Source organism: Labrus bergylta, chromosome 19, assembly GCF_963930695.1.
Source record: "Labrus bergylta chromosome 19, fLabBer1.1, whole genome shotgun sequence".
In the NCBI taxonomy this organism is placed as follows: domain Eukaryota; kingdom Metazoa; phylum Chordata; class Actinopteri; order Labriformes; family Labridae; genus Labrus; species Labrus bergylta.
This window is the reverse complement of record NC_089213.1, coordinates 17,132,508-17,157,518: the sequence shown is the minus strand read 5'-3', so window position 1 is coordinate 17,157,518 and position 25,011 is coordinate 17,132,508. Positions and strand designations below refer to the sequence as shown.

At 41.0% G+C, this 25,011-nt stretch overlaps 1 protein-coding gene across 3 annotated transcripts; it reads right to left on the bottom strand.

The window, feature by feature from the left end:
• Positions 1–2,658: 2,658 nt before the first annotated feature.
• Positions 2,659–25,011, bottom strand: pals2b (protein associated with LIN7 2, MAGUK p55 family member b). Of its 3 annotated transcripts, none has more exons than XM_020648074.3 (14): positions 24,894–25,011; positions 17,340–17,402; positions 14,490–14,747; positions 9,804–9,904; positions 9,031–9,183; positions 7,658–7,810; positions 7,248–7,475; positions 6,258–6,389; positions 6,063–6,159; positions 5,709–5,777; positions 5,464–5,625; positions 5,180–5,382; positions 4,907–5,035; positions 2,659–4,464 (listed from the first exon to the last, which is right to left on the bottom strand). In XM_020648074.3, exons 3-14 carry the CDS (start codon positions 14,620–14,622, stop codon positions 4,288–4,290), a joined length of 1,737 nt encoding a protein of 578 aa, XP_020503730.1. In that variant the 5' UTR covers positions 14,623–14,747; positions 17,340–17,402; positions 24,894–25,011; the 3' UTR covers positions 2,659–4,287. The 3 variants fall into 3 exon arrangements, with proteins under 3 accessions (XP_020503730.1, XP_065804450.1, XP_029135927.1); XM_065948378.1 differs by lacking the exon at positions 24,894–25,011 and adding an exon at positions 24,612–24,682; XM_029280094.2 differs by lacking the exon at positions 14,490–14,747.

Here is a 25,011-nt window from a genome sequence, read left to right as displayed (position 1 = left end):
AACTAAAAGGAAAACAGACAATCATCTGTAGTCTTTTACAAATATCAAATCTATTCCCCTCCTCATTTCTACATAAAGCTGATTCCAGGACACTCCGTTTTTGTTTTTTCATGTTGTTTTCCCTCTTCGGCCATTTTCATTTTCTCCCCGTGTTGTTTTGAATTGTAAGCCATGATTGAGAAGCAAAGTGACCAAAGTCTCTTTTCAACGGCAGCCCCTGCACAGCCGCGTGAATTCAAACCTCCCTTCCATTGTGTCATTTTGAGCTCAGTGTTGAGTTGTTGTTTCTATTTTTCTCTCTTTTTACTCTCTCTCTCTCTCTCTTCTCCCTTATTTAAACCACGACATGCCAAAACTGAATTTGCTGTCATTCCTGTTCTGGTGAGGGTCTTTTTGTTGCTCATTTCTAATTTGTTCACATCCACTGCTAAGCTCCTTGTTCTTGTTGTTGTAAAGTTGTAAGCTTTGATTTCTATTTTACATTTCCTAATATTTTTTTTTTTTGTTAACAATTATGCTTACAGAACACAAGATATGCTGTAAACCCTTTTAGGACATAATGTGAATATGTATCACTTAATATAGTTCACTCTTTGGCTTGACTGTAAGTTGCGTTAATTAATAAAATGTTGAAAAAAAATCTCTTGTGATGACTCTTCTGATTTTTTTTATTTTTCACACTGTAGTAATGTGACAAAGTTTAAGACAAGCAAGAAGAAAAAAAAGAGTAACAGCAAAAGCAACCCAGTGAGAGAATACTGAGTACAAACTAAAAAGTTTACAGAAATACAAGAATGTTGTAGAAAAGTCTAAAAAAGAAATCCAATCATAGTAAGACAACAAGGAAAAATAATGAAGAGGATCTGAATAAAATAAATTCAAAGTAGTTTAGTTTACATCAGTGCACATGTTTGGATCTCTGTTCTCGGCAAAGACAGTCTCTCTCGTTTAATTTGGACGGGTTTGTTTGATGAATGAGGGAGTATCACGTGTGGGGAGGACGAAGGAAAGGACAAAAAAAAGAGCATACTAATATAAATAAGTAATGAACTACCTTAAAACATCATATTAAGGCAGAGTAAAATAATGTATTCTTTACAAAAGATATTTGTGTGCTATAGCTGTAATATGATGTATGAAGGAATGCATGTAACATAAAACATGCTTTGAAATATATACACATATTATACATGTGTATAAATACATATCTACATACACATGACAAATGGTGCTTTTCTAGTCTTCTGACTACTCAAAGTGCTGTTCCACCTCTCTGTTCACACCCTGATGGCAGAGGCTGCTGTTTAAAGATTCAAGATGAACTTTATTGTCTCACAAAGTGAGAAATTTGGATCTGACTCTTAACCCGTGCTGCAGTCATAAAAAAGACAATAATTGACATCATTAACATAAAATGAAAAACATCATTTATTAAAAATTAAGTATATAAATAACATCAGGTTCTTAAAATACCATTGCAAACGCGCAAAGACAATTCCAGTGCCAGTCAGTCTTATTTGCCACTATTTAAAAGTTTCATAGAAATGGGGATACATTCATTTATAAACCTGTTCAGTCTACAACGGGGAACTCTGAACCTCTTGCCAGAGGGCAGCAGCTCGTACTCTGTATGTGGAGTGTCCCATCAGTATAACTAATCCATTCATACACACTCGTACGCAGAGGTAGAAACTTGGAGTTAGGTGTCTTGCCCCACATGTGGCTGCAGGAGCTGGAGATCCAACCCCCAACCTGCCAGTTGAGAAACGAACAACTTTACCACTGAGCCACAGCCGCCCATAGACTTACCACATACTGTTCAACATCACAGTTTATTCTCATACTAATGGTATGTTTAATACATTATAAGAAAATCTATATTATTGTTACGATGTAATAGTCATGTATTAAGAGTATTATAATAAGGGAATCATCATTTAGAACAATTAACTTTACACCTCAGCATAGAAATGATGATACATAATTTTATGATATTGTGATATTTTAATAAATATAATATCAATAACGATGATATTATATACCAAGAAGAAGGTAGTACAGTAATTATAATAGTGTAATATACCATTTTACGATACCATATCACACATTTCAAGGTTAACCAAAACACTGCTTGTACAGCAATGAGGGATGAGAACAAACTGAGCCGTCAGAGAGGAGAGCAGCAGACATCTATTGTTTGTGTCACCTTCTGTTCGTCTTCATTGGCTTACCCATAATTGGGAGGGAAGGGTTACTACCAGCTCACGCCCAGCCGTCCCTGTCATGGGTCCCACCGTCTGTTTAAGAATTGTCATTGTCTAATGTTTTTTCTTTGGGTAAAATGACATCATGGTCTATTATTCAGGAACCTTCTTGCCGTGAGGTGACTACAGCCCTGTGCAGCTCTTAAATATACAGGAATATATTTTCCATTAACATTAAACTAGATCGTTCTTTTTTTAATGAAGCCTAATTGCACCTTTGGCGATAACAAAACTGAATTATTTCTAGGAAAGCTACAAAGAAGGATTATAACCAAAACATGATATAAAAAAAAACTTCCCCTGGCCAACTGAGGAAGTGATCAATAATGATTGGTTGAAAGTGTTTTCGCCATGCAGCCATTAGGTTACGCTTTAGCACTTTGTCTGACACGTCTTTAAATTGAAATATATTTATTTAACAATGTCGTCACAGATGACAGTCACTGTACAATATGCTGCATGAACAAACTGTCAAAGCTCAAATCTGAATTCAGTTTGTGAGACCGACCATTTCACTTTATCAGATAATATGACTCCAGGATACATTTTGATCTGTACAGAAACAGTCACCAGTTAAGGTTCGATTGCACATCCAACGTCTTTTACTTCAACAAAATGTCAATAATGTCAATAAGAAAGAGTTTGGTCAGGTTTGTTAAAGTTTATTTCTCTGATAAAAATGTAAAAACATTTGTAGACATGAGGTTGATGTGAAAACAGACAGCAGGGTTGTTCTCTGACATGTGGCACAGCGAGTTTCTCACATGATATAAATATAGAACGCAAACAATATCCACAGAAGGTCATCTACCAGGGTTTGAAAATGTTGTGTCCTCAAGTTCAGCTTTCAGAACAAATAAATGGAATTCTTTCACTATTTTTGTTCCAAGCTCCAACAATAGTGCTTTTAGTTTCATCCTTTGGCTTTGCTATCAAATCCAATGTTGGGTGTGAAATCATTCATTTATAACTGCCTACAGTTAGAATCCCAATCAGGTTTAACATGAATGAATTCTTTTTGGAGTTGGATCGGGGCTTTGGCATGATGCAACAGTGAAGATCCAGAACAGAAAGAGGGAGCAGGTTTGTGCCACACTCACAAATATTAAACATTCACCGGCTAATGTTGACAGTCGACTCCAGACAGACACAGACAGGCTGGTAACAGGATAGTGAATCAAATGAAAACAAATCAAATGAGCATGTGTGACAAACACTAAACACTATTCACCACCACACTGATGGGAAAACTAGAATGAGAAAAACAAAACTGAATAAGCAGACACAGTGTTTGATCCTGAAACATACATGATAAAGATGATTCTCGTTACATACTGAGGGAGTTGTGCGCTTATGAGCCTTTCAACCGCTTTCTTTCTGCAAAGTTTATCCTGGACAGGACGCTGATAGAAAAATGTACGGGTCTGCTACTTCCAAACTAAAGGAAAAGGTTTTATGGACGCAAAAATAAAACTGCTACATCGATTTCAGACATTTAGAGCTCTTGGTTTCTTGGACAATGACTGCTCAGACTTCCTCTAATCCATCTCTTTTTCCTCGTCTTCTTATTGAAGCTTGGATCGGGATCATGAATCCTGGATGTCCGTGGAGATTAAAAACTGACACATACTTGAAATCAATCAACGGAAAGAGCTACAACATTAAACTACAACAATAAATTAATGCAAAAATATGGCCCCTCGTAAGGTGGCCAGATTTTTTTTGTTTTCTTCTCACTGGAATTCCACATTGAATAGAAAGATCTTTCATAAAAAGTTATAAAATAAATAAGCACTCTTTCCCTTTCAGTTTTTTCAGAATAAAAAAGTTGCACTGCTCCAGGCCCGAGAAGAAGAAAAGCGATTATGGGTGATTTTTTTTTTTTTTTTAAATTTTCATTTTTTTATTAGTTAGCATTTCTTCTTCTCTTCTTTGGCCTTTGTGGTAGGAAACACACACACACACACGCTGGTGGGTCATGTGACCCGCTCAGAGTGGTCAGTGGGAGCGCCGCAGTTGGTCCTCAGTAAACCCAGTTCACAGGGACCCACTGGGGCTCGTTGCACAGTGTGTCCACGGCCGCCTGTAACGTCTCGAACGCCTTGTCCAGGTTGTCGTTGACTATTGTCAGGTCAAAGTAGTGGTTGTACGCCCTCTGGATGCGGGCGCTCTCGTCCACAGTCTTCCTCAGGTCCACGTCCTGTAGAGACAAAAAGAAGCGGTAAGGTGGCATCAGAAGTTATAGACGGTCATGACCAGGTGGGTGAACACAGGCTGGCTGAATCATTGAGAGTGTATTGGGGAGTATTTGATACGCTTTTTTGCCGTTTGTTGCCTGGTAACAGAAATACATTTCTGACTGCTGATTTGCTTCAAAGTAAATCTTTTGAGACCTTTCTGATGTCTCATCAGGGCCGGCTCTTGGCATAGGTGGTCTCCTAGAGCGCCACATGCTGGAGGGGCACCTATTTTTTCTTCCTGTGTTTAGTCAGCCCCACTTTTCCTTCCTCTGCTACGCCCATGTGTTTGTATTATTAACTGGGCTTTACTTTTCAGGATGACCAAATGTGGGTTATGCGAGCACATTGCTCTTTTTGGGTGTGTTGATGATGATGATATGCACATGTGAGTTGTTGACCTACCGTGAGCTGCTTGGTGGTGATGCCTGCATCCACTACGGCTTTGTGCATGCCCTTAAGAGTATCAAAATCTGGAGCAGCAATGAACACCACGTAAGGCATGAACTCTGCTGTTTTCAGCACCTTCAGAGCCTGAGGAGACACACAGCATGCAACAGCACTGACATCACTTCATGTCTTCTTTTTATGTTTCATCTGACAATGCTGCAAAATATCTCTGTGAAATGACCCCCAACACCAAATGATATGGTTAACCCTGTGTAAACCTCGTCTTACTTGTGGGTTGACGTCTAGGATGCAGGTGCGTCCAGTTCCCACCACCTCATGGATGGACTCGATTTTGGTGCCGTACAGGTTGCCGTCATACTCGCCGTGCTCCAGAAAACGCCCTGCCTTCACATCCGCCTCCATCTCTGTCCGCGTGGTGAAGTGGTAGGAGTTGCCGTCCAGCTCCTCATCACGGGGCCGTCGGGAAGTGTCTGAAAAACACTGGGGTTAATGTTTTATCAGCTCTCTTTTGACTCTTCAGTCAAACAGATAGAAAAAGAATCATGACCTACAGGGTATGGTGGTGCCAAAGCGTGTGGGATGGAGGACCATCAGCCGGTTCTTAAGGCTGCGTCGGCCCACGCCCTGAGCGCCGATCAGAACAAGCGTCTTTCTCTGGAACGCTGGCACTTTTGCGACTTCCTCATAGATCTGCAGCTCATGTCTGTCAAACTCTGTTTGAACATGGCAAAACTATGAATTATTGAAAAAAAACATAATCTAAAAGATGTTTAAGAAGAATGAAGAGCCTTCTGACCTGCATTCTTAGCGGTCAGGTACATCATCTTCTTCTTCTTTTTCCCACTTATAGTTCCACAAAGGATCCCTGCAAAGTTAAAATGAATTCACTCTTGTGCCTTTGTTATTACAGCCTTTGGCCAGAAGGGGGCAGCCATGGATCATTTTTAAGTGTTTGTTAGTCTTTCTACCCAGGTTTTATAAATCAGTTTACAGTAGTATCAGTATCAGGGATGTGACAGAGGTCTGGCACAGAATGAGCTCAAAGTCTTGTGAGCAATCCATCTTTTTAATGTCGGCACAACTAAGGAGAGAGACAGGAAGAATATGAGTGTTTCAAAAGGAAAGGTAAAAGATGCTCCCAATAACCTACCTGATCCATCAAAGTCCCGAGGGACAAAAGCTTTCCTTTTCTCTTCCAAGAACTGACTAGGGATCAGTCCTGTAGCCCCTCCGACCACATGGCACGCCTGGAGAAATAAGAGGCCAGTTCGGTTGAGTCGTAAATCTTTTACAATGCATGATGATTTTTCTAGGTAAGACTGACACCTTTCTCATAACAGCTCACCTGCCACCAGTTTGGATCCTCTCTGTTGACAATCTGAAGGATGTCGCCTCTCTTAAAGGCCATTCCTGCCTCTCTGCAAGGGATCAGGTTGTCATTGGCCGGATCGTAGTCAAAGTATGGCCGCACATAGACCTGTGATGAAAAGGTCCAAGGTATGAATTTTACTTTCAGGGTTTAGGCCATAATACAAGATTATGTCTTGCTTGCTATAAAAAAAAGTTGTGAAAGAAGTACACAACTATACACAAGATTGGATAAAAGAGACTCGTGCTCAGCATGCGGTCTCACACATTGACACAAAAAGAGTGTCTCTGTCACACCCATTGCGTCCAACACTGCACCCGATGCAGCCATTTATGCATTGCCAACAACAGTGAAGACTTCTGCCAGAAAGGGTAAGTGCTCAGGCTGGTGTATTAGATTAAACAAGCAGCCAAAGGAAGCAATAAAACAGGCCAGTAAATTATATTGTGCAGCTTGCCCCAAGCCACAGAGCAGGATGGGATTTTGCATTATGTCTTGATCACTTTTAGTGCAGTTCATTCCATTTAAGCATCGTTTGCATTTCCACGTTTATGGCTAATTTGTCAAGGGTGCAAAAAAAAAAAATCTTCCTCTTTATACTCAGGAGTGTATAATCGTTGGAAACTGTGGGTATAAATCTAAAGAGACAATGAGAATGACTGTACTTCCCATGTGATGGAGCATGAGATTACAGGACGCATGTGTGTGTGTCTGTGTGTGTGTGTTTGGAGTGTGTGCAAGAGAGCTAGTGTGACCTAGTTAGCATGTGGAGTGTTATTAATAGGGCTCTTAGGGTTCAAATTCCTATGCAGGGGATTGTGTGAGGGCCACAGGACAGATCACGGGCCCTGCACCACAGCCAAACATCTGCCAACCATTACATAAGTGTGTCTGCTTATGTTTACACTCTACTACACTGGATGCTTGTGTGTGTGTGTGTGTGTGTGTGTGTGTGTGTGTGTTTACCTGGGGAGGTGCTGGAGCGTCTCTGTAGCTCGGGAGTATTTTCAGTGTGATCCCTCCGCTGCAATCTTTGAGCATCTCCTGCAGCTCGGTGGGGTTGTTGCCCACATCCTTCCCGTTCACTTCCTTTATGATGTCGCCCACATGCAGCAGACCCTGCCTGTCGATCATGCCGCCATGGAGGATTCGAGCAATGACCAGGTCTTCCTTTTCCACACGAAACGTCACACCCTGACAGGAAGTAGAAAGCAGATAGTGCTTATTGTTAAAACGTGTGCGCACACACACTTAACCACTTCCTTAAGGCATCACACACACACACACACACACACACACACACACACACACACACACACACACACACACACACACACACGTACACAGATACACTCAGGCCATCTTTCTCTGCTCACCAGTGGCTCTCCGGCCTTCTTTCGGATGCCAATCATGCGCACGGCATCAGCCTGCATTAGAGCGCTGTTCACAGCTGCATCATTGGGTATCTCGGTCGGGGGCGGGACTTCATAGCACTTGGAGGCGACCATGTCATGTGCCTCCAAAAGAGACTAAAAAGGCAAAGAGATAATGAGAGACTGTTGATATGTCAAGTGATAAATGAACAGACTTCCTCTTAATTGGGAAAAATGTATATGAAAAGTTTACAATAAAATCTGTGCGTTTCTTTTTAATTAAATACTCTCTGGTTATGCTTTTACGGCATAACTTGGGCTGTTAGGACCACCTGCTTGTATTTGCTATTTTAAGCAAACATAATGTTGTGTATATAACTTTAAGTCAAACCAGAACTATGACTCTTCTCTACTATTAGGTATTTGGCGTTATCATAGGATTGTGGATAAAATGGTCGTGGCTTAACAAAAAAAATCACATGGCTCACTGTAATAAAAAATAAATAATAATAATAAAAAATAAATAATAATAATAATAATAATAAATAAATAAAATAAAAGCTGTTTAAGCTTGTCTTTGACTGCAGTTACAGTAACACAGAGCTAATGTCACTAGAGCAGTTTGAACACTTAACAATGAAGTCAGATGTGTCTAAAAAACAACAACTCATCATCTAATGGCCTAAATCCTAAATATGGATTACCACCAAAAAACCCATCAATTAATTTATCCTTTATGATGAAAGTTGATGGATGGATAATCACTAGAGTGCTATTTTGGGTGTCACCAGAGATTCAACTTATATAAAAATGTATCCGTCCAGCTTTTAGACAAAATGTAACTTATCACTAATTATTGATGTACGATCTCTTTCTGTCAATGCCTCTCTTTTCCTCAAAGACTGTTTCTCTCTCTCTCTCTCTCTTTTTTTTCTCTCTCTCTCTCTCTCTCTATCTCTCAGTAGGTCAAAAGGCTCTTATCGTTCAGCTTGCAGCACAAAGGGCTCTGATTGGTGCAGAGGCTTCTAGCTCCCATTGGCCCAGCCAGTCTAAAGCCGTTGGTAGCTCCAAGGATAAAGGTTAATGTTCTACTGATGCATGAGGACCGGATCCAGAACATCAGCTCTGTGCTACTGTAACTACAGTCAAAACAGAACAACTGTAAGCTGAATTAAGTGACCACTGTGCTCTTTACATTTAAATACAGAGACATCAAATAATACTGGGAACATATTTGTTACCAGTGTCAATAGTGAGCAAGTTAATCCATGATATTGAATTAAAGAATTGCTTACATATTGTATTAACGGTGCTGGAAAACAGTTGTGTCACTTCCCAAATTGAGTTAATATTTAACTGAACTGTGATTTTCTTACCTGGAAGTGTGGCTCCTTGAGGATCCTGGACAGTTCTGCCGCGCTGTCATCTTTCACCTTGAGGTTGCCGATGTCACCCAGGATTTCCGTCACAAGCTCCACGTTGTTGTCCTGCACCGCCTCCAGCTTCACCTCCTCCAGCTGCTCGTGAGCCTGGAGGAGAGAGAAGAATGAATCAGGGCGGGACGATGAATAATGCTGTGTAGGAGCGATTGCTGACTTTACTTTGAATTCAACATAGAGCTGAGAGCTGATTTACTTTGGGATTCTTTTCTCCCACAGGCAAGCTGTCGGCCTGATGTTACAGTTTTAAAAGGCAAAGGAGGATTTGTTTGTGTTTAGTCAACTGTTATCTGGATGTGTTCTGTCTTGCGGGAGGCAGACAGTAGCATAAAATGACAACAGCTTGTCTTGCAGGAGCTACAGCAGTCCTCTGTCTGAACTCAACGCTGCAGATTTCCAGCAGTAGTGAAGATGTGTCAGAGAATACAGTTTGTGTGCAGAAACATTGTGAGACATGCACTGACAGTCAAAAAAGGCATACAAGAGAAAGAATACATCCAACAGTTACTGACAAATGTCACTATCTGCACCATTCCTCTTTGTGCACATGCATTGAGCTTAATGTTTTAGTCAAAGCCTTACTCTACTTTAGTTCCCTTTAGCAACAGCAAGCAACATCAGAGACAGCTAGTATTTAGTCTGCTCACTGCTGTTCACACCTAACTATGTATGTATGTATGTGTGCTCCATGAGCCAGGGAAGGAACGTACCACAGGACTTTCCATGATGCCACGCAGGAAGAGCAGGTCGATGTCTTTGGCGCCCGTCGAGGTGGGAAGCTCTGCTACGTTATCCAACACCTGCTGCATGGCTGGACGGACGGGGCGGGACACAAAGGTGAGGACATAAAGAGAGGGTGGAGAGACAAGGAACACTTAGCCAGGCGTGAAAGTCATCCAAAGCAGAAACAGACACATAACAGAGATTATCAGTGTTGACTTATTTCTCTTTAAACAGCAAAATTGCTACCAAGTGTTGAGCTCTCCTGATTCTCATTTATTGCAAAACGAAAAAGTGGCAAAAATGCTTCAAATAAAAGGCACATATCATACAAATATGATATACGGTAATAGTGTTGAAAGAAATCTTGGACCTCCATTAGCACTGTTTGTAGTGCGTCTATTTACTCCCATCATACAAGGTTCTGTACAGTCCCACACCATCTAAAATATTACATTTAAGCTCTATATGGATTTAAAGGGGATGCAGAATGAGCATAATTGAATATGCTCTGTTTGAAAAAGGGAAAAGTCTTGAAGTGAAACTCCAAAGACACTCAAGTGGACCTCAGGTTTCTCAGTTGATATAGAGAGTCTTTCATATTAATCTTGAGCCTTATATTCTGTGCACAGATAGAGAGAGAGAGAGAGAGAGAGAGAGAGAGAGAGAGAGAGAGAGAGAGAGAGAGAGAGAGAGAGAGAGAGAGAGAGGGGGGAGGAGAGGTGGTGACTGTAGGTATCAGCAAGCTAACACCCCCCCCCCCCATGCCAGGGTCTCAAAGCCCACATAAGCCCATCTAAGACACTTAAAGCCCTGGGAACATGTGTGTGTCTCTCTGTGTTATCATTCACTCATATGGGCAGTAAACAAGTCCAGTCAGCACCGGTATACAACGCATATACTCCATGACCTCTGCATTTCCCTCTCCTAGCCCATTATTATCCTTAACCTTGACTCACGTTCTTTGTCATGAAATCATACTTTAATGCTTCAAACTGCTCTTTAGAAAGAAAGTGGCACATGCTAAATTGCCACCTTGAACAAAGCTTGAAATTGTGCTGTTGTTTGTGGTGATATAATGGTGCGGGATATGTGTACTTTCAAAATGTAAAACACTTTTCCTCTTTGATCGAAATACTGTAAAAACGATCTAACTCATGTAAATGAACCCATCTGTTACCTGATACCTCATTTATTTTAATGTTCATTTCAGCATCTTTTGCACCACTCACCTCTGCACTGTTGTCTTCTTTAGTTTGCTTATTGTTAATATTTAATGTTGTGCTTTTGTACATGGAGAGCACAGTTTATCCAAGTCAAATCCCTCATATGTGTGAGCATACCTGGCCAATATATCGGATTCTGATAAAGCACATGCAAATTCATTCACACTTAGAAGACAATCTGTGTCACAGCATTTGAATATACCATAGACTCTAGAACGCATCGTATCATGTCTTGTTAAAACACCAAATCTGAATAACAAACATTGGATTCTGTTTAAGCTTCTCGTCAACAGGAACGTGAGGAATACAAAGGAGAAATCCTTCATGCATCTTATCCCATCTCCCCCATCCAATTCTTCTTAACAACGAGTAAGGTTTTTTTACCTGTTCTTTTACAAAGTGTTTCGAGATAACACTTGTTATGAATTGGTGCTATACAAATAATTATTGATTGATTGTCAAGGTCCGTTGGATTTTTCATCCAAATTGAATATGTTTTTGTGATTAACACAGAGGCACATTTAAAATTCTAGTATTTTCTCGTTTGCAGCAACAAAAAAAAAGTAGTACATCAGTCAAACAAGAGCTTCACAGTCCATCCATCATGCATACAACAATGAAAGAGGTGCATGATTAAAAGAGAGAAAGACAGACCGGGGAAAAATGATTTTTTTTTTTCTCACAATGTAGAGAAGACTTCACTGTGGCTTGATAAGCACAGAGCACAGACTGACTGCATAAACAGAAGGCTCTGTGCAAAAACAAACTTTAAATATTTATGATCCTCTTAAAAAAAAAAGACAAATAGGGGAGGGATGTTACAAACTGCCCTGCAGACTATTAAATCTAACCTTAAAGCCATATATTTGCCGCATGACTACACAGAAATACATTCTCAGACCCAAATCAGACTCATAGTACACACAAGCAAAACAGTACCACCTAAGAGTTTTCACAACCTAGAATAAACACTAGCTCTCAGAGCGAGGCAGTGATTGCAGTAAACAAATCCACACATGCTACCACTGTGTGCACAGAGCACATAAACTAGCATTAGAAACCACAACCTTGATTGCACTACACTCGCTGACTCACACCTACATTTAATTAACCCTGTCACGTCTGAAAAGTAAGTTCCCTTTGTTGGAACTTTAAAACATGTAATGATTCTAAAATGTGCAATGCTATCCAGTAACTGTGCTAGAAGAAAGAGCGAGCATGAGACACTGACACTAAATGTGTAAGGAAAAGTCATCCAGTATTAAAAGGCTCTAAATTAAAAGAACACATCTGACAACAAAACATCCAAATCATACAGAAATAAAAAGACTCACATCTACATTCCACCATGCATCTGAGTTTATACACTCTCTTGACCTTTAGCCACTTGGTCAGCTCATTGTGTCACCGCGTCCTCGACCACAGGAATGTTTGCTCATCCATCACCCCTCCCCAGCTGCATGAAGTTGTGTGTATACTGTCCACTATCACTCGTACTAAACAACAACCTCAAAAAGTTTCCTATTTAGTGAGAGATTGCAGATGAAGTTAAGCCTCCTTACTAAATATTTTCTAATGCCATGAAATATGGCATGAAGGTATAACCAACCACCTACCAGCCTCATGCTAAGCCTGGCCTGAAGTTTACGGTTACAGTGGAGTAGCTCATTCATCTACATAATGGATCATCCTGCTTACCTGCTCTTAATTCCTCCCTTTTAGGCATTCTGGTTCATCTGCAGTCCCTCTCACCATCTAACCACCGCCTCTGACTGTTCACCTACCAGCACTGTGTGCAGTGAATGCCAATGCAGACTGTCTGCTTAATAATTCCTAACTCTGTTTCTCAACGAATACGACACAAATCCCACGAGAAAGGACCTGGCATCACAGATTATATGTAGGTATTTTCCAGCACACAGGAAGGAGATCAGAGGAGCACCTCGACTGGCACAGAAGTAACATCACCGCTGACAAAGTATTTCTAAGTGTATTTTCTGCAGGTAAAGGCTTGAAATGCCTCGAGGGAAGAATATGCAACTCTCGTAGCAAGCAGTAGTTCCTTCCAGGATCACCCCAGGGTGTTCAGTTACAAAGGGGAATGTGGTGAGAATGTAAATTAGACAAACTTAAATTTACAGTAGAAACAGTAGAAAGTATAGGACTTTTTGATTTAAAAAAAACAAACACATTTTGCTAAAGAGTGCTTTTAACTTGCAAGGAAGCAGAGGTCTTATTATTTAGCCAAAGGTAATGGAAAAAATGTTCAATGAGAGCCCACAGATAATTATATATATATATATATATATATATATATATATATATATATTTTTTTTTTAATAGTTAACTGAAATTTGATAGTTGACTTGAAGTTGATAGCAGAAAATTAGCAACAAGTAATGAGTAAACAGTTAAGCAACAAGTAGGCTAATGAAACAACTCAAATAGTTTGCTAAAAGTAAGGGCTAAACAGTATAATTGGTTTATATGGTAAGCAACAACAAGGCTGGATTAACAGCTAAAATAGTTAGCTCAAGTAAACAATAGGCAAGTCAGCAATAAGTAGGCTAACTGATGAACACTCACAGACATGGCTAAAAGTAATGGAAAACAGTTTAAATAGTTAGCTTAAGTAAAGGGTAGGTGAGACAAATAGTTTGCACGAGTAGGCTAATGGATACACAAATCAAAGAGTTAGCTCAATGGATAATTGGTTTAAATTGTTACTAACTGCGAGACCAAACCGTTTAAGTAGTTAGCCTAAAGTAGCCGCAGAAATTGTTGGCAATAAACTGGCCATTGATTGACCATTTAAATAGACGCCTAAAATAATGGCTAAACAGTTATGTTAGCCAAGCACAACCGGTAATTAGCTTGGAAATGTTTAAGATAAGGGATAACCAGCTAAAGTAGTTAGCTAAAATAACTATATAAAACTCACAAATAAAACTGTTTTTTCACAAGGTTTGCATAATCTAATAGTTCAGAAGGTAATAATCGTTGACACTTTTAAGCAGTTGACGGAGTTAGAATTATGGAAATATCTTTAAAACCTCTTGTTTCCCAGAGTCACATGACTAAACCAAACTAGCACTGACTATTTATATGGAAATACAATTTTATTATATTGTCTTGAATTACATTTTGTTTAAAATAAATTAACATTATATTCTTGCAAAATGACCACACAGAGGTACTAAAGTTTCATATTTATGAATATGAATAGGCCTACATTAAACATGAAAAAAAAAAAGATTTAGAGTCAAAGCTCCAAGGGATCATGAGATCATTTACAGATGATAGAAACATATCATCTGTAAATGACACCTCTGCTATGTTGTAGTTTTCTTGTGGAAATGTCCTTAAGTAATTCAAAAGACGATTCAAAGTTTACCCAGCATCTCTCTGCTTATATATCTAAGTGACACCTCTTCCTCCTCCTTTCCTCACCTCCAGATGTATTTGGCTCCTGACTGGACTGCAGGACCGGGGGTCCCTCCACGCCAGGCTGTCCCGGGGACATCAACTCCTCCTCCTCCTCTCGTACCCCATTGGGACAGGCATCGTCCATAGCTGTGACCATCGCCAAAGCCCTCCGTCTATCTCCTTATGCCACAAGTATGCTACGGCTAACCACTAGTAAACCACCAGCAGTTCTGCAACTACGTCTTCTGTCCTCCAGTCGTCTTGTCTGGCACTGCTGGCCCTCTGAACTCCCAAAAACACAGAGAGAGAGAGAGAGAGTAAAGAGGAGACAAGAGAGAGAGAGGGGGGGATTGAAGACAGTGAATGAGAGAGGCAAAGAGACACAAAGAGAGCGACAATAGAGTGGGATTAAGATCAGGGGATATTAAGAGACCAAGAGGGAAAGAGGAGTGGAGAGGAAGAGGAAGGATGAAGGGGAGAAAGTTAAGAAGACGGGAAGCGGCTGATGTTATGATAAGTTCCGAGAGACAGGCATGAATGTGGACAGAGAGAGGTAGAAAGCTGGATCTCATACACAGATGTGGACATGCATTCAATGCGTGTTAGCGCCCTCCCTCCACTCCGGCTTTAATACCTTCCCATCCTAACCCTCCACCCCTCCTCTCCGTTGATAACACACATACACACACTCACATAATCCCACAATCCTCTCCTGCTGTTGAGGGCTTGCTTGAGTACCCCTCCTCTTGTTTCCCCTGACCCCACCTAAAGTTGAGTATCCCCTCCTGTCTGGACAGAAGCGCACACACACATATACACAACACTTGAATGTGTCATTATGTAAGTAATCTTACATAAGTGAAGGGGCCTGACCCTGCATTCTCACTCTTTTCCTCCTTCTTTTTTCCCCATTCACACCGCTCATGGTTTGGACACCCCGCTGCAGGAATGTGGAGAAACTCTCAGCGTGTGCAGATTGTGCTCGTGCGTATTCACTCAGCGGTCGTCCACCTCCTTAAAGCAGCAAGGGTCTGCCTAATGGGAGTTTTTTCCTCTCTCATTTCTTTTTGGTCTCCCTTCCTTCTTAAACTAATGTGCCCTCGCCACCTTTTCTTTTCTTGCTAAATCAGTAGGCTTAAAATGCTGACTGGATTAAGCACATTTTGGGTGTGCAAATTAAGCTGCTCAACGCTTGCACTATAATAGTTTTAGCCAAGCTACTTGGTGCAATACTTTCTTATAAAAGGTTAATGTTGGACATAATTCATTCACAGAATAAATGCACAAACATTTGAGATTTAGGCAGGATTGGAAAGAAATTACATCAAGAGTTACCAGCCTCTAGATCAGCATGATGCTGCACAGAGGCAATATGTAGCTTTTAGCTTAATTCTTGCATCTGCATGCTAACATGCTCAAATTCTTAACAAGTATAGAATTCACCATGTTTACCAGCTTGGTCACATGCATTTGTACAATAGAGATCACCCTGTAGGTAGTTTCATTATTATTGCAGGTACTTGTTCATAGACCAAAAATTGCAAAAAGTTCTATTTCACCCTGTTGCCATTGCTGGATGACAAGTCACTTGTGTGCCTATCCATTATGTAATTTTATATCTCACTAGATATGTGAGAACTTTGAACCGATGGTGGTGCTACATTAAAACTCATCGTATTATTTGGGATTCATTATCTCGAGACGATAAATGGCTATAAAATAATTCACCATTCAATCTGTACTTATTGAGATATTTCATCCCAAAATGACAGGATGGAGGACTCTACCCACTCTGATTATCACAGAACTGCGAGCTTGGCTTAAAATCCAACCCCTCTGCAAGCACTCTGTTACCGTTCAGTGCCATCTAAAACAAGCTCCGCCCTATCAGCATCCATTAAGCCCCACCCAAAGCGGCACAGCTGTGCAAGGAGCAGATCTGTAGGATTTAATCCACCCCGCCTCTCCCTCTACCCTATCCTCACCAGAACAAGTCAACCCCTCCCCCAACCTAGGACATGGGATTTAAATCCGGTCACAAAAGCACGGGATTACAGAATCTCTCTCTCTCTCTCTCTCTCTCCATATCCAGTGTTCAAATATCTCTGCAGGGCGAATGCTTTGATAATATACTGCCTGATATGGCAAAGGTTTTCTTATGCCAACTTATGTGAATGAAAATTGCCTTTACCAAACACTTCCTCTGCCCCAGTGTTGTAGAATATTTATGTCACTTTAAATTAAAAGATAAAGAACCCACATGTCTATCTTCATTTAGCTGATCACTCATGTCTTTCCTTTAAAAATGTTATTGTTCCTCTATAGAAAGTAAGATGGTTACTTCTGATTTTGAACTGCGGTGGCACAGCTGTGTGACAAATCAGAATTTAAAATCAACACATATTAGAAAACTGATCATAATGTTTAGGTATACAACGGCCAAAGAGGTTGTAGAACTGAATATGTGTAATACATTAATATGCTTATTATACATCAATAAGAACAACTCTGTATGTAAATAGTTCTGACATGAGCTTTCTTCTAGGTCAGGTAAGATTCACAGGCAGGAACTGAATACGTAAAAGTCTCTGCGATATTAAAACGGAAACTTTAATTTCACAGTTTCAGACTAATATTTGCATGGCCCTTTGAGTACTGAGGAAGAGGTTTCAACCGTGTAATCCACTCGGACATATAAACACAGGCGGAAAAACTGTCTGCTTCCTGACTTCCTTAAAAGTGAGGGTTTGTTTTTTTAAGAGCATTGGACTGCACATCCTGGCTTCAGAGTCTGGCAGTCCTCCCGGTGAACTGAAAAATCATGTCAACATGTTGAAAACATTTTTCTAAAGGCCTTGTGGAAGTTGTGTTTACCTGTGCCAGTCGATGTAGCCCAACCCCCGTCCTACTGGCTGCTCATCAGTCAACTGTGAAGACCTGAAGACAGGAAAAGAAAAAGAGGGATGTGTGAGACTCATTTCCATCTCTGTCTCACTTGCTTTCCTGCACACCAGTTTTCATCATTCCTCACACACCCGCTTACTTTCACATTCAGATACGGGCTCATGCTTATCCATCACACACACACACACTCTCAATGGCTGCTTCGTTTTTTCCCTGCAGTTTATCGGTTTCATCTATCTATGCCATCCCCGTCTCTGCAAGATAGCAGTCCCATCTGCAGACTGAGGCTGCTGTTCCCTCAGACTGATGCACAGAGTCAACCAGGACGATTCATTGTCCTCTGCTTTATCCCACGAGGCCTGCACCATCAGCTGGCACATCAGAGTAAACGGACCAATATTCACTGGAAGTAATGACAGAGCAGTATACATTCAATTCCTGAGAGACTCTCCTCTCACCTGCACTTGAAAACACAAACACACGCATACACACCTTCTGTTTGTTTATGGTGCAGTACAAGACGGTATATTGAAGGACAAATATTTTAATATTAGTTAAAAAAATCAAAAGATGTGTCGACAGTATATCGTGTTTGCTGATATGATAAGATTCAGTTTACATGACAGGAAGTTATTGTATTGAAGGGCTAGTTATAAACTAAAATAAAATGTTCATTTATTTAGAGCGTACCGTTTTGTCATGCAGGGTGTTGCTGCATTTTATCATGAATATTTAGTAGAGATGGGACAGATCTGATCCGATATCAGGTCCGATAATGACCTGATTTACAGATCAGATATTGGACTTGCATCGGCGATCCATGTCACCGATTAAGAACAATCGTTGGGCATGTTAAACTTTCTCAACTCGTAGAGTCTCACTATGAGACATTTAGACTTATTTTAACTCATGTACAGTGTCTTAAAGATCTTTAAAAGTGCTTTGTAAATACAATGTATCATTATGTTTAATACTATTATTCAACTTTTAGGGGAGTTTCGTATTTTTCAGTTTATCAGATATCATCATGATTCACAAAATGGTGATATTATTATCATCCTGGGCCACGTATGACGTATGGTGAGTTACTGTAGAATTCCCAGCCCTAATATCAAGAGTGAAAACCAAAACTGATGAGTCCTTACTAAAAATGTGTGTTTATGTGACAACAGAAAATATTACCGTAACTTTAAATGAGTTACCTAAGAATATGGAATCAACAATCACATTAACCTATTCATTTTGTTACTGACTATCACGCTCCTCTTTTCAGACATTGGACTGTAAACCTCATCTTATGTAGATAAAAATATATTAAGAGAAGTGCTCCAAATTAATTTCATTATATTTAAGTGTAGAAGCAGTTACTTCACCTACTCTGGTTTCTATTGAACATTGACATCCAATGTGGATAAAAATTGATTTTTCAAACCCTAACGTTAGAAATGTAACTATTTAATTAAACTGCAAAGTCTGACTGCCAACGTTCAACCCATTCATGCTGCTCTGAATAGCTATTGTGAAATGAATCGATAGAGAATGCAAGCCAGCAGAACAAAAACAATGCAGTGGTGTGATAACAAATAAGTGATGGATGTAATCACGCTGTAAAACAGTAGATTATCACTGGTCCATGCTTCATTTCAGTCAGCATTTATTTCCCTGTAACCCCCCCATCGCTTACGTGTGCTTCAAGGAAAAGAAGGGTGATGCAGTGAAAGACTGTTCTCTAAAAATCTAATCGTTCATTAATATGCTAACCTGCTGGATGTTTACTCTCACATACACACTCAGGAGATCACAATGTCTACTTAACCTTTAACTTGAACTCCTCTCTATGTAGTCTGGGTCATGGCGGCCCAGTATTGACTGGAATTTAGAGCCAAAACGTTAACAAAGTGATTACAACATGCAGAGATCTCCTCATCAGGTTATCTTAACAGAGGTCTTCTCACTTATCATGCTAGAACTAATTGCTCCCTAATTGTGTGAGGGGGAAAAACAGAGGAAGAGTGAATAAGAGGTCGATTCATTACACAACACAGATTACAATCACGCTCGACACGCTTATTGGAAGTGAAAGATATCCCTTGGAAGAATTTTAATGGAGGGAAAGACACCGCTGCAATTTCTTGCCAGATCATCCGCACAAAGGAGCACAAGCAAGGGTTGGGCCAATCAAAAAAGGTCCGGACAGGCAGGGAGGAGGAAAATGGAAAGGGTCACGCAAGGCAGAGGACAGTATAAGAATGGGCAGAGGGAGAAATCCAGATGAGTCACAAAGGAGATTCAGAGGAGAGAATACGGAATAGATAACATGTAAGGAAGAGCAAAAGAGAAGATTAAAGATTAGGCAGAGTTGTGGGCAAAGTCTCTCAAGTATTTGGAGGATAAGGAGAAGAAAGAACAGAGATGAGAAATGTATTTTCTTCTGCCAGGTAATTGTGTTTTCAGGAGAAAAAGTTTCACCAAATTTATGTTTTATTTCTCCTAAATATTTGTGCAAACCTTCTGAGAATGTTCTTAATGTAGGAAAGATGCTATAGGTTATGACAATCACTGGCAACTGCTCTTTCCTCCTCTTCCAACAGTGTGGAGAAGAAAAAGAAACACAGGAAGTGGTCATTTGCGTTCATGGCTGCAGCAGAGTCAACAAAAGCCCTCTGAATGCCCTTCTGGTTGCCGAGCACTCAGATGATGGACTGCGCGTGGAGGGGGGATTATGGAGGGATAACAGGGTTTGTTTTTGTTAGAAACATCATTGCTATGTCACACATGCAAATGCACTAGTGTGTGAGTGCGTGTGTGTGTGAGTGCACACTGACATCAGCCCGCTGTGTGTCCTTTTAATTCTTCTATATCTAGTCACGCCAACAGGAAATCTCACTCTACGTCAGACTGTGTGTCATTGAGTGCATTTTTTTATTTCCTTGTCTTTGATGGAGAGCGATGCTCCATTGCTGTAGGTGGTGAAACACGCAATAAAATGCAGAGTCAATCAAATAAATAAGTGCGGTGGCCTACAAGGCCAAACATGCTGAAAAAGCACGAGATCATTTAAATAAGAAAAATCATATCATGCTATACCAGCCATCATGAAGGAGGTACTCCAAGCCTGCTGGGGGCGCCGATTGGAACTGGATTGTGGTGTTGTGTATTGATTTTACAATGTAGAGAGCCTGGAGCACTTCACTTCTGACAAGCGGGAAAAAGCTGATGATGGGTATGGGAGAGGAGAGGAGAGGAGTAAGAGGGATATTGGGCATCACTTTACGCCTTTCTCCAGAGGCCAAAGGACAGGGGTCAGTTCCTCAGAGCAAGGACCTACACCTAGTAAGAAAACCACCTCACTACTGTATTCCCCTCATCAATCTGACCTATATTGGTCATGTGGGGGCTACAAACTTATTCCTTCCTGTCGTTCAACCTCTTGCATTATTTTTTTCTCTATAAAGTAGCAGAATCAAGGCCCAGTTAGCACCCCCTACAGGCCAGGAGCACTTCCAGTGTGATGGATATGCATTATTATACTGTTACATTTTTTGTACAGGTTTTTGTCTTTCTTAGTTAATAGCTTTAATATATATGTGCAAGCTGTTTGCTATCTCATTTGTTTTGGCTTTTGCAGCACCTTTTTTTCCTATCCAGTCCATTTTCAAAAATGAAAACCCCTTGCATCATGGTAGTGTGGTTGCCTTTCTTGGTTGCTTTACATCAGGCATCCATCTGCAAGAAACAATTCAGTCCATGTCTATAAATGCTCTTTGCCTCTATTCTCTGTTCTTAACAAAAACTTACTCTCTGCTCTGCTCTGCATCACAGCGCCAGGGGCACAGCTTTGAGAGCAGCCGTCACTCCCAGTTCCTCTCAATGAATTGAGAATCACAAAAGAGGCAAGAGGAGGATTCCAGATGTCACTTGATTGGCTGACTCCAGGGGAAGCAACGCGCAATTAGTAAACCTTTCTGGGCTGCAGCGCTCCCTCTGCATGACACCAAAATGGCAGCAGGATCGAGAGAAATACAACACATTCAAGGAATCTTTCTGTCTTGATGTGTGTGTGTGTGTGTGTGTGTGTGTGAGACAAATAATAACTGGCTACTCATATGACCAACCCCCTATGATAGCCAACCCAATCCTGTCCTGCCCTCATCCATCACCCGCTGCCTCCAGACAAACTCTATGTAGGTCACTCCATGTGCTCACACAGCCGCTCAGATAAGAGGATTACACTGCTACCCCCAAGATGTCCATCTTTGCAGATCAATATCTGCAGTATATTTACAGTCATCATATTTTTCAAACAGTTTAAATTCTATTTTTGTTGCTTCTGTCTGTAAAAAGTTGATGAAATCCACTTTGTGTGTCCAAATCCACCACGAATAATGAGTATGCCTCTTTCCGCTGAATCATGCTTACCTCCACACTTCACCTGACACAATCTAACTGACCACTGTTAAACACAGACATTAACTGTTGCACCATGGCACATTCCCACGTCGCTTGTTATGACCTCATTCTCCTCCCGCTGATGTTCCAGCTGGTAGGATGTCTGCGCTTTGCCACGCAGCATGGGATGCTACAATTACACGCATCTAATCAAAACCCCTTCGGCGCTGGACGTGCAGCGTTCTTAATAATGAGCACCTCATGACATAATCTAACCCGCCACATGGCCATCCCAGTCTGCTTCTTCTCAGCTTTTCTCCCTTCCCAGCATCCTGTTCCTGCTCATTAGTATAACAGAGGAGAGGAGGAGAGGAGGGGGAGGGAAGGGGGGAAGGGAGAACTGATGCAACAGCACTTAACTGCAAAGTTTAAAAAAAAGAGGAATATGATGTGTGATGTTGAATAAGGAAAACTCGATGTGAGAAGGGAGAGGGGGCAGGGAAAAGAACAGTCCCCAGTGAATTTTCCCAGCGAGTTAGCTTTTTTTCTCCGTTCGTCTTGTCATATTTTAAATATTGGCAAGAATTGCAAATGCAGAGCTATATTGCGGTATCATAGAAGCAGGAGCTACTCCAGTACAAATCAATGAGACTTTTTATTAGCTGTAGCCATTATATGATAATGACCTTAAGTTCACTTCCTGTAGATGAGTTGACAACAGAAAATATGTTTATCCAATGCTAGGGCTGGGTAAAAAAACTTGTATTTTTTTACATTAACGATCAGCTGTAATCAGCGGAATGTAATCTGCTGATTATTTTAATCATGAATTGACTAATTGTTTAGTCCATGAATTGACAAAAGTAATGAAAAATCATCTTCATTTTTAAAAGCCCAGGGTAACTAATTTGCTTATTCTGTCAAACCACAAGTAAAAACTCAAAGACTTGATTTAATTATTTAAAGTAACAACAAAAAGAAGCGAATCATTACAATGAACAATCTGGAGATGCTAAATGTCTAGCATTTTTGCTTGAAAACCACTAAAACAAGTTGCGTAGTATAGAAAAATCTAGAGATTGTATTTGTTTTGATGAATGAATCATTGCAGCTCGACATGCAGGCTTATTTTTTTACCAGCTTTATTAGTCTGTGTGAAGCGTTGCATCAAAGATCTGACATTTCAGTCTCTAATGAGGTGATGGAAATGAATGTACTTGTGGAAGTGGAAGGCCAACCTCTGCGGATAAATACTGTTTGTATTTATCCGCAGAGCTATGCAGCTTTGAGGCCATGGCGATTTTGGATCAAATCTGGTGATTCTGCACTTTAGACTGAAGCAAAAACAGCATACATTTGCCCTTTCTTGCGTTGTAGCGATTCTTACATCAAGTTCAATTCATACTACCCCCTCAGTAATGTGGTTGTATATGTGCTTGACAGAAATGCAATTAGATGATGATTAATAGGGAGGAGCAGCCTGGTGCAGGGAGGGCTGATTGTAGGTGTGTAGCCGACTAGATGACAGCCCTCTGATACACATGCAGTTCATACGCAGGAGGTTTGAGTCACTTCAGTATGTGTTTCTGCGAGCTTGTGTGTGTCTTTATCACTCTCTTGCTCAACCCCCCCCCCTCCACCTCCTTGTTTTCTATAACATCTCTTCCGTATTAATAATGGAAAAGTAAAAGCTTCTGAGTGCCGCATTAGGTCTCTGAATGACTCACTGACAACTCTCATATGTTCCAACATTCTGGAGCTTGTGTTTGACTTGAAATTCATGTTTCCCTCCGCCCAGCTGACAGGAAGGAGTATGCAAATGCAGGCTGAGAAGTTCAACTTTATGCCTAATTTCTCCTACTTCATCTGAACAATACAGGCCATTCTGAATCCTGACTCAAAAGACTTACTGGATATCTCTGCTCAGGGACTTCCGATTTACTCTAATGCACTAAATGTCTCAGTCTGCTCCCCTTCCTGCTTTTGTTTCTCCTATTACTTCCAACAAATCTGATTTTGAAATTATAATGCGATTGAAGGGAAGAGAGAAAACCCCTTTAACCTTGTTTGGTTGCAACAAAAGCCCATACGATCCCTCTCAAAGGTCTGGTGGCCTGTGTCAACCCCCCCAGGAAAGGATCCCCAAGGATGTTGCGTATGTAAATGGGCTTCCCCCGTCACGTGCAGCCAGGCTAAACAGCTTATAAACCTTGCCAAGTGACCCTGTGCTCTTCTGAGCAAGGAGGAAGAACGATTCATTGAAAGCTTCAAGCTTCAAGTCAGTTGTGATCTGGAAGTGGTTTTACGTTTCCATTAAGTGCTCACACAAAGTAGTTTCGACATCGTGTCAGTACATTATTATTACACGGTGCACTCATATCTCAGTGGAGGGCAAATCATAAAAAAATCAATAGGAGCGTCTGACTGCCAAGCCACCGGCCCCCACTCCACTTTCATTAAGCAGCAGCTCATGCAGATAACGCTTTATTTATTTGTTTTGAAAGTGTTTCTAGACAATAAAAGTCAGGGGAATTATCTGCCTGATGTATCAATCACTACAGGTTACATGACTTGGTGTTAAGCGCGTTTTCTATGCCGCTTCTCAAGCCAACCATCCCTTGCTGCTTGTCTTGCAGTCTTATCATTTCGCATCCTGTCAGTACTAAAGCATGCAGGTCTTCATCAAGTCACGGATCGACGATATTTGCCCAATCAATGCGCCAAATCAGTGCGCTTGAACCGTGCGCACGACCCGTGCCAAATTCTGTCTTGACCAGACAACTCCACATTCACACCACACGTGCGGCCATTTTTTGTTACCCATCCGAGCCATTGTGGCGTGCGCACACTTACGTTTACAACCCGTCCGCTGTGTTCTTCCACATGATATCAGAGAGAGAGAAAAGATGCGTCCTGCTCCACAATACACCTAACGCGAGATGGTATCTCAGGAAATAAATCCTGTTCTCACAGCAGAGCGGGTTTTAGAGGGGGGGGGGGGGGTAAACATCCCCTTCTGTCAAACTCTACTGCACCTCAAACATGGCAAAGTGTCTTTGTCTGCCGTTTGAACGCTGCGGGATGAATGAATTTAAAACCTCCGCATTACAAATATCACCACCAGCCGTGACTTACCCGGTGAATCGTGCGTGTGAATTCGCGGTAGTCCGGCGACTGTCCCGGTTGGACATTCAGGCCCCCCTCAGCTGTCTGTCCTGGTCCCGCAGCAGACTACCAGAGAACACGACGCCAA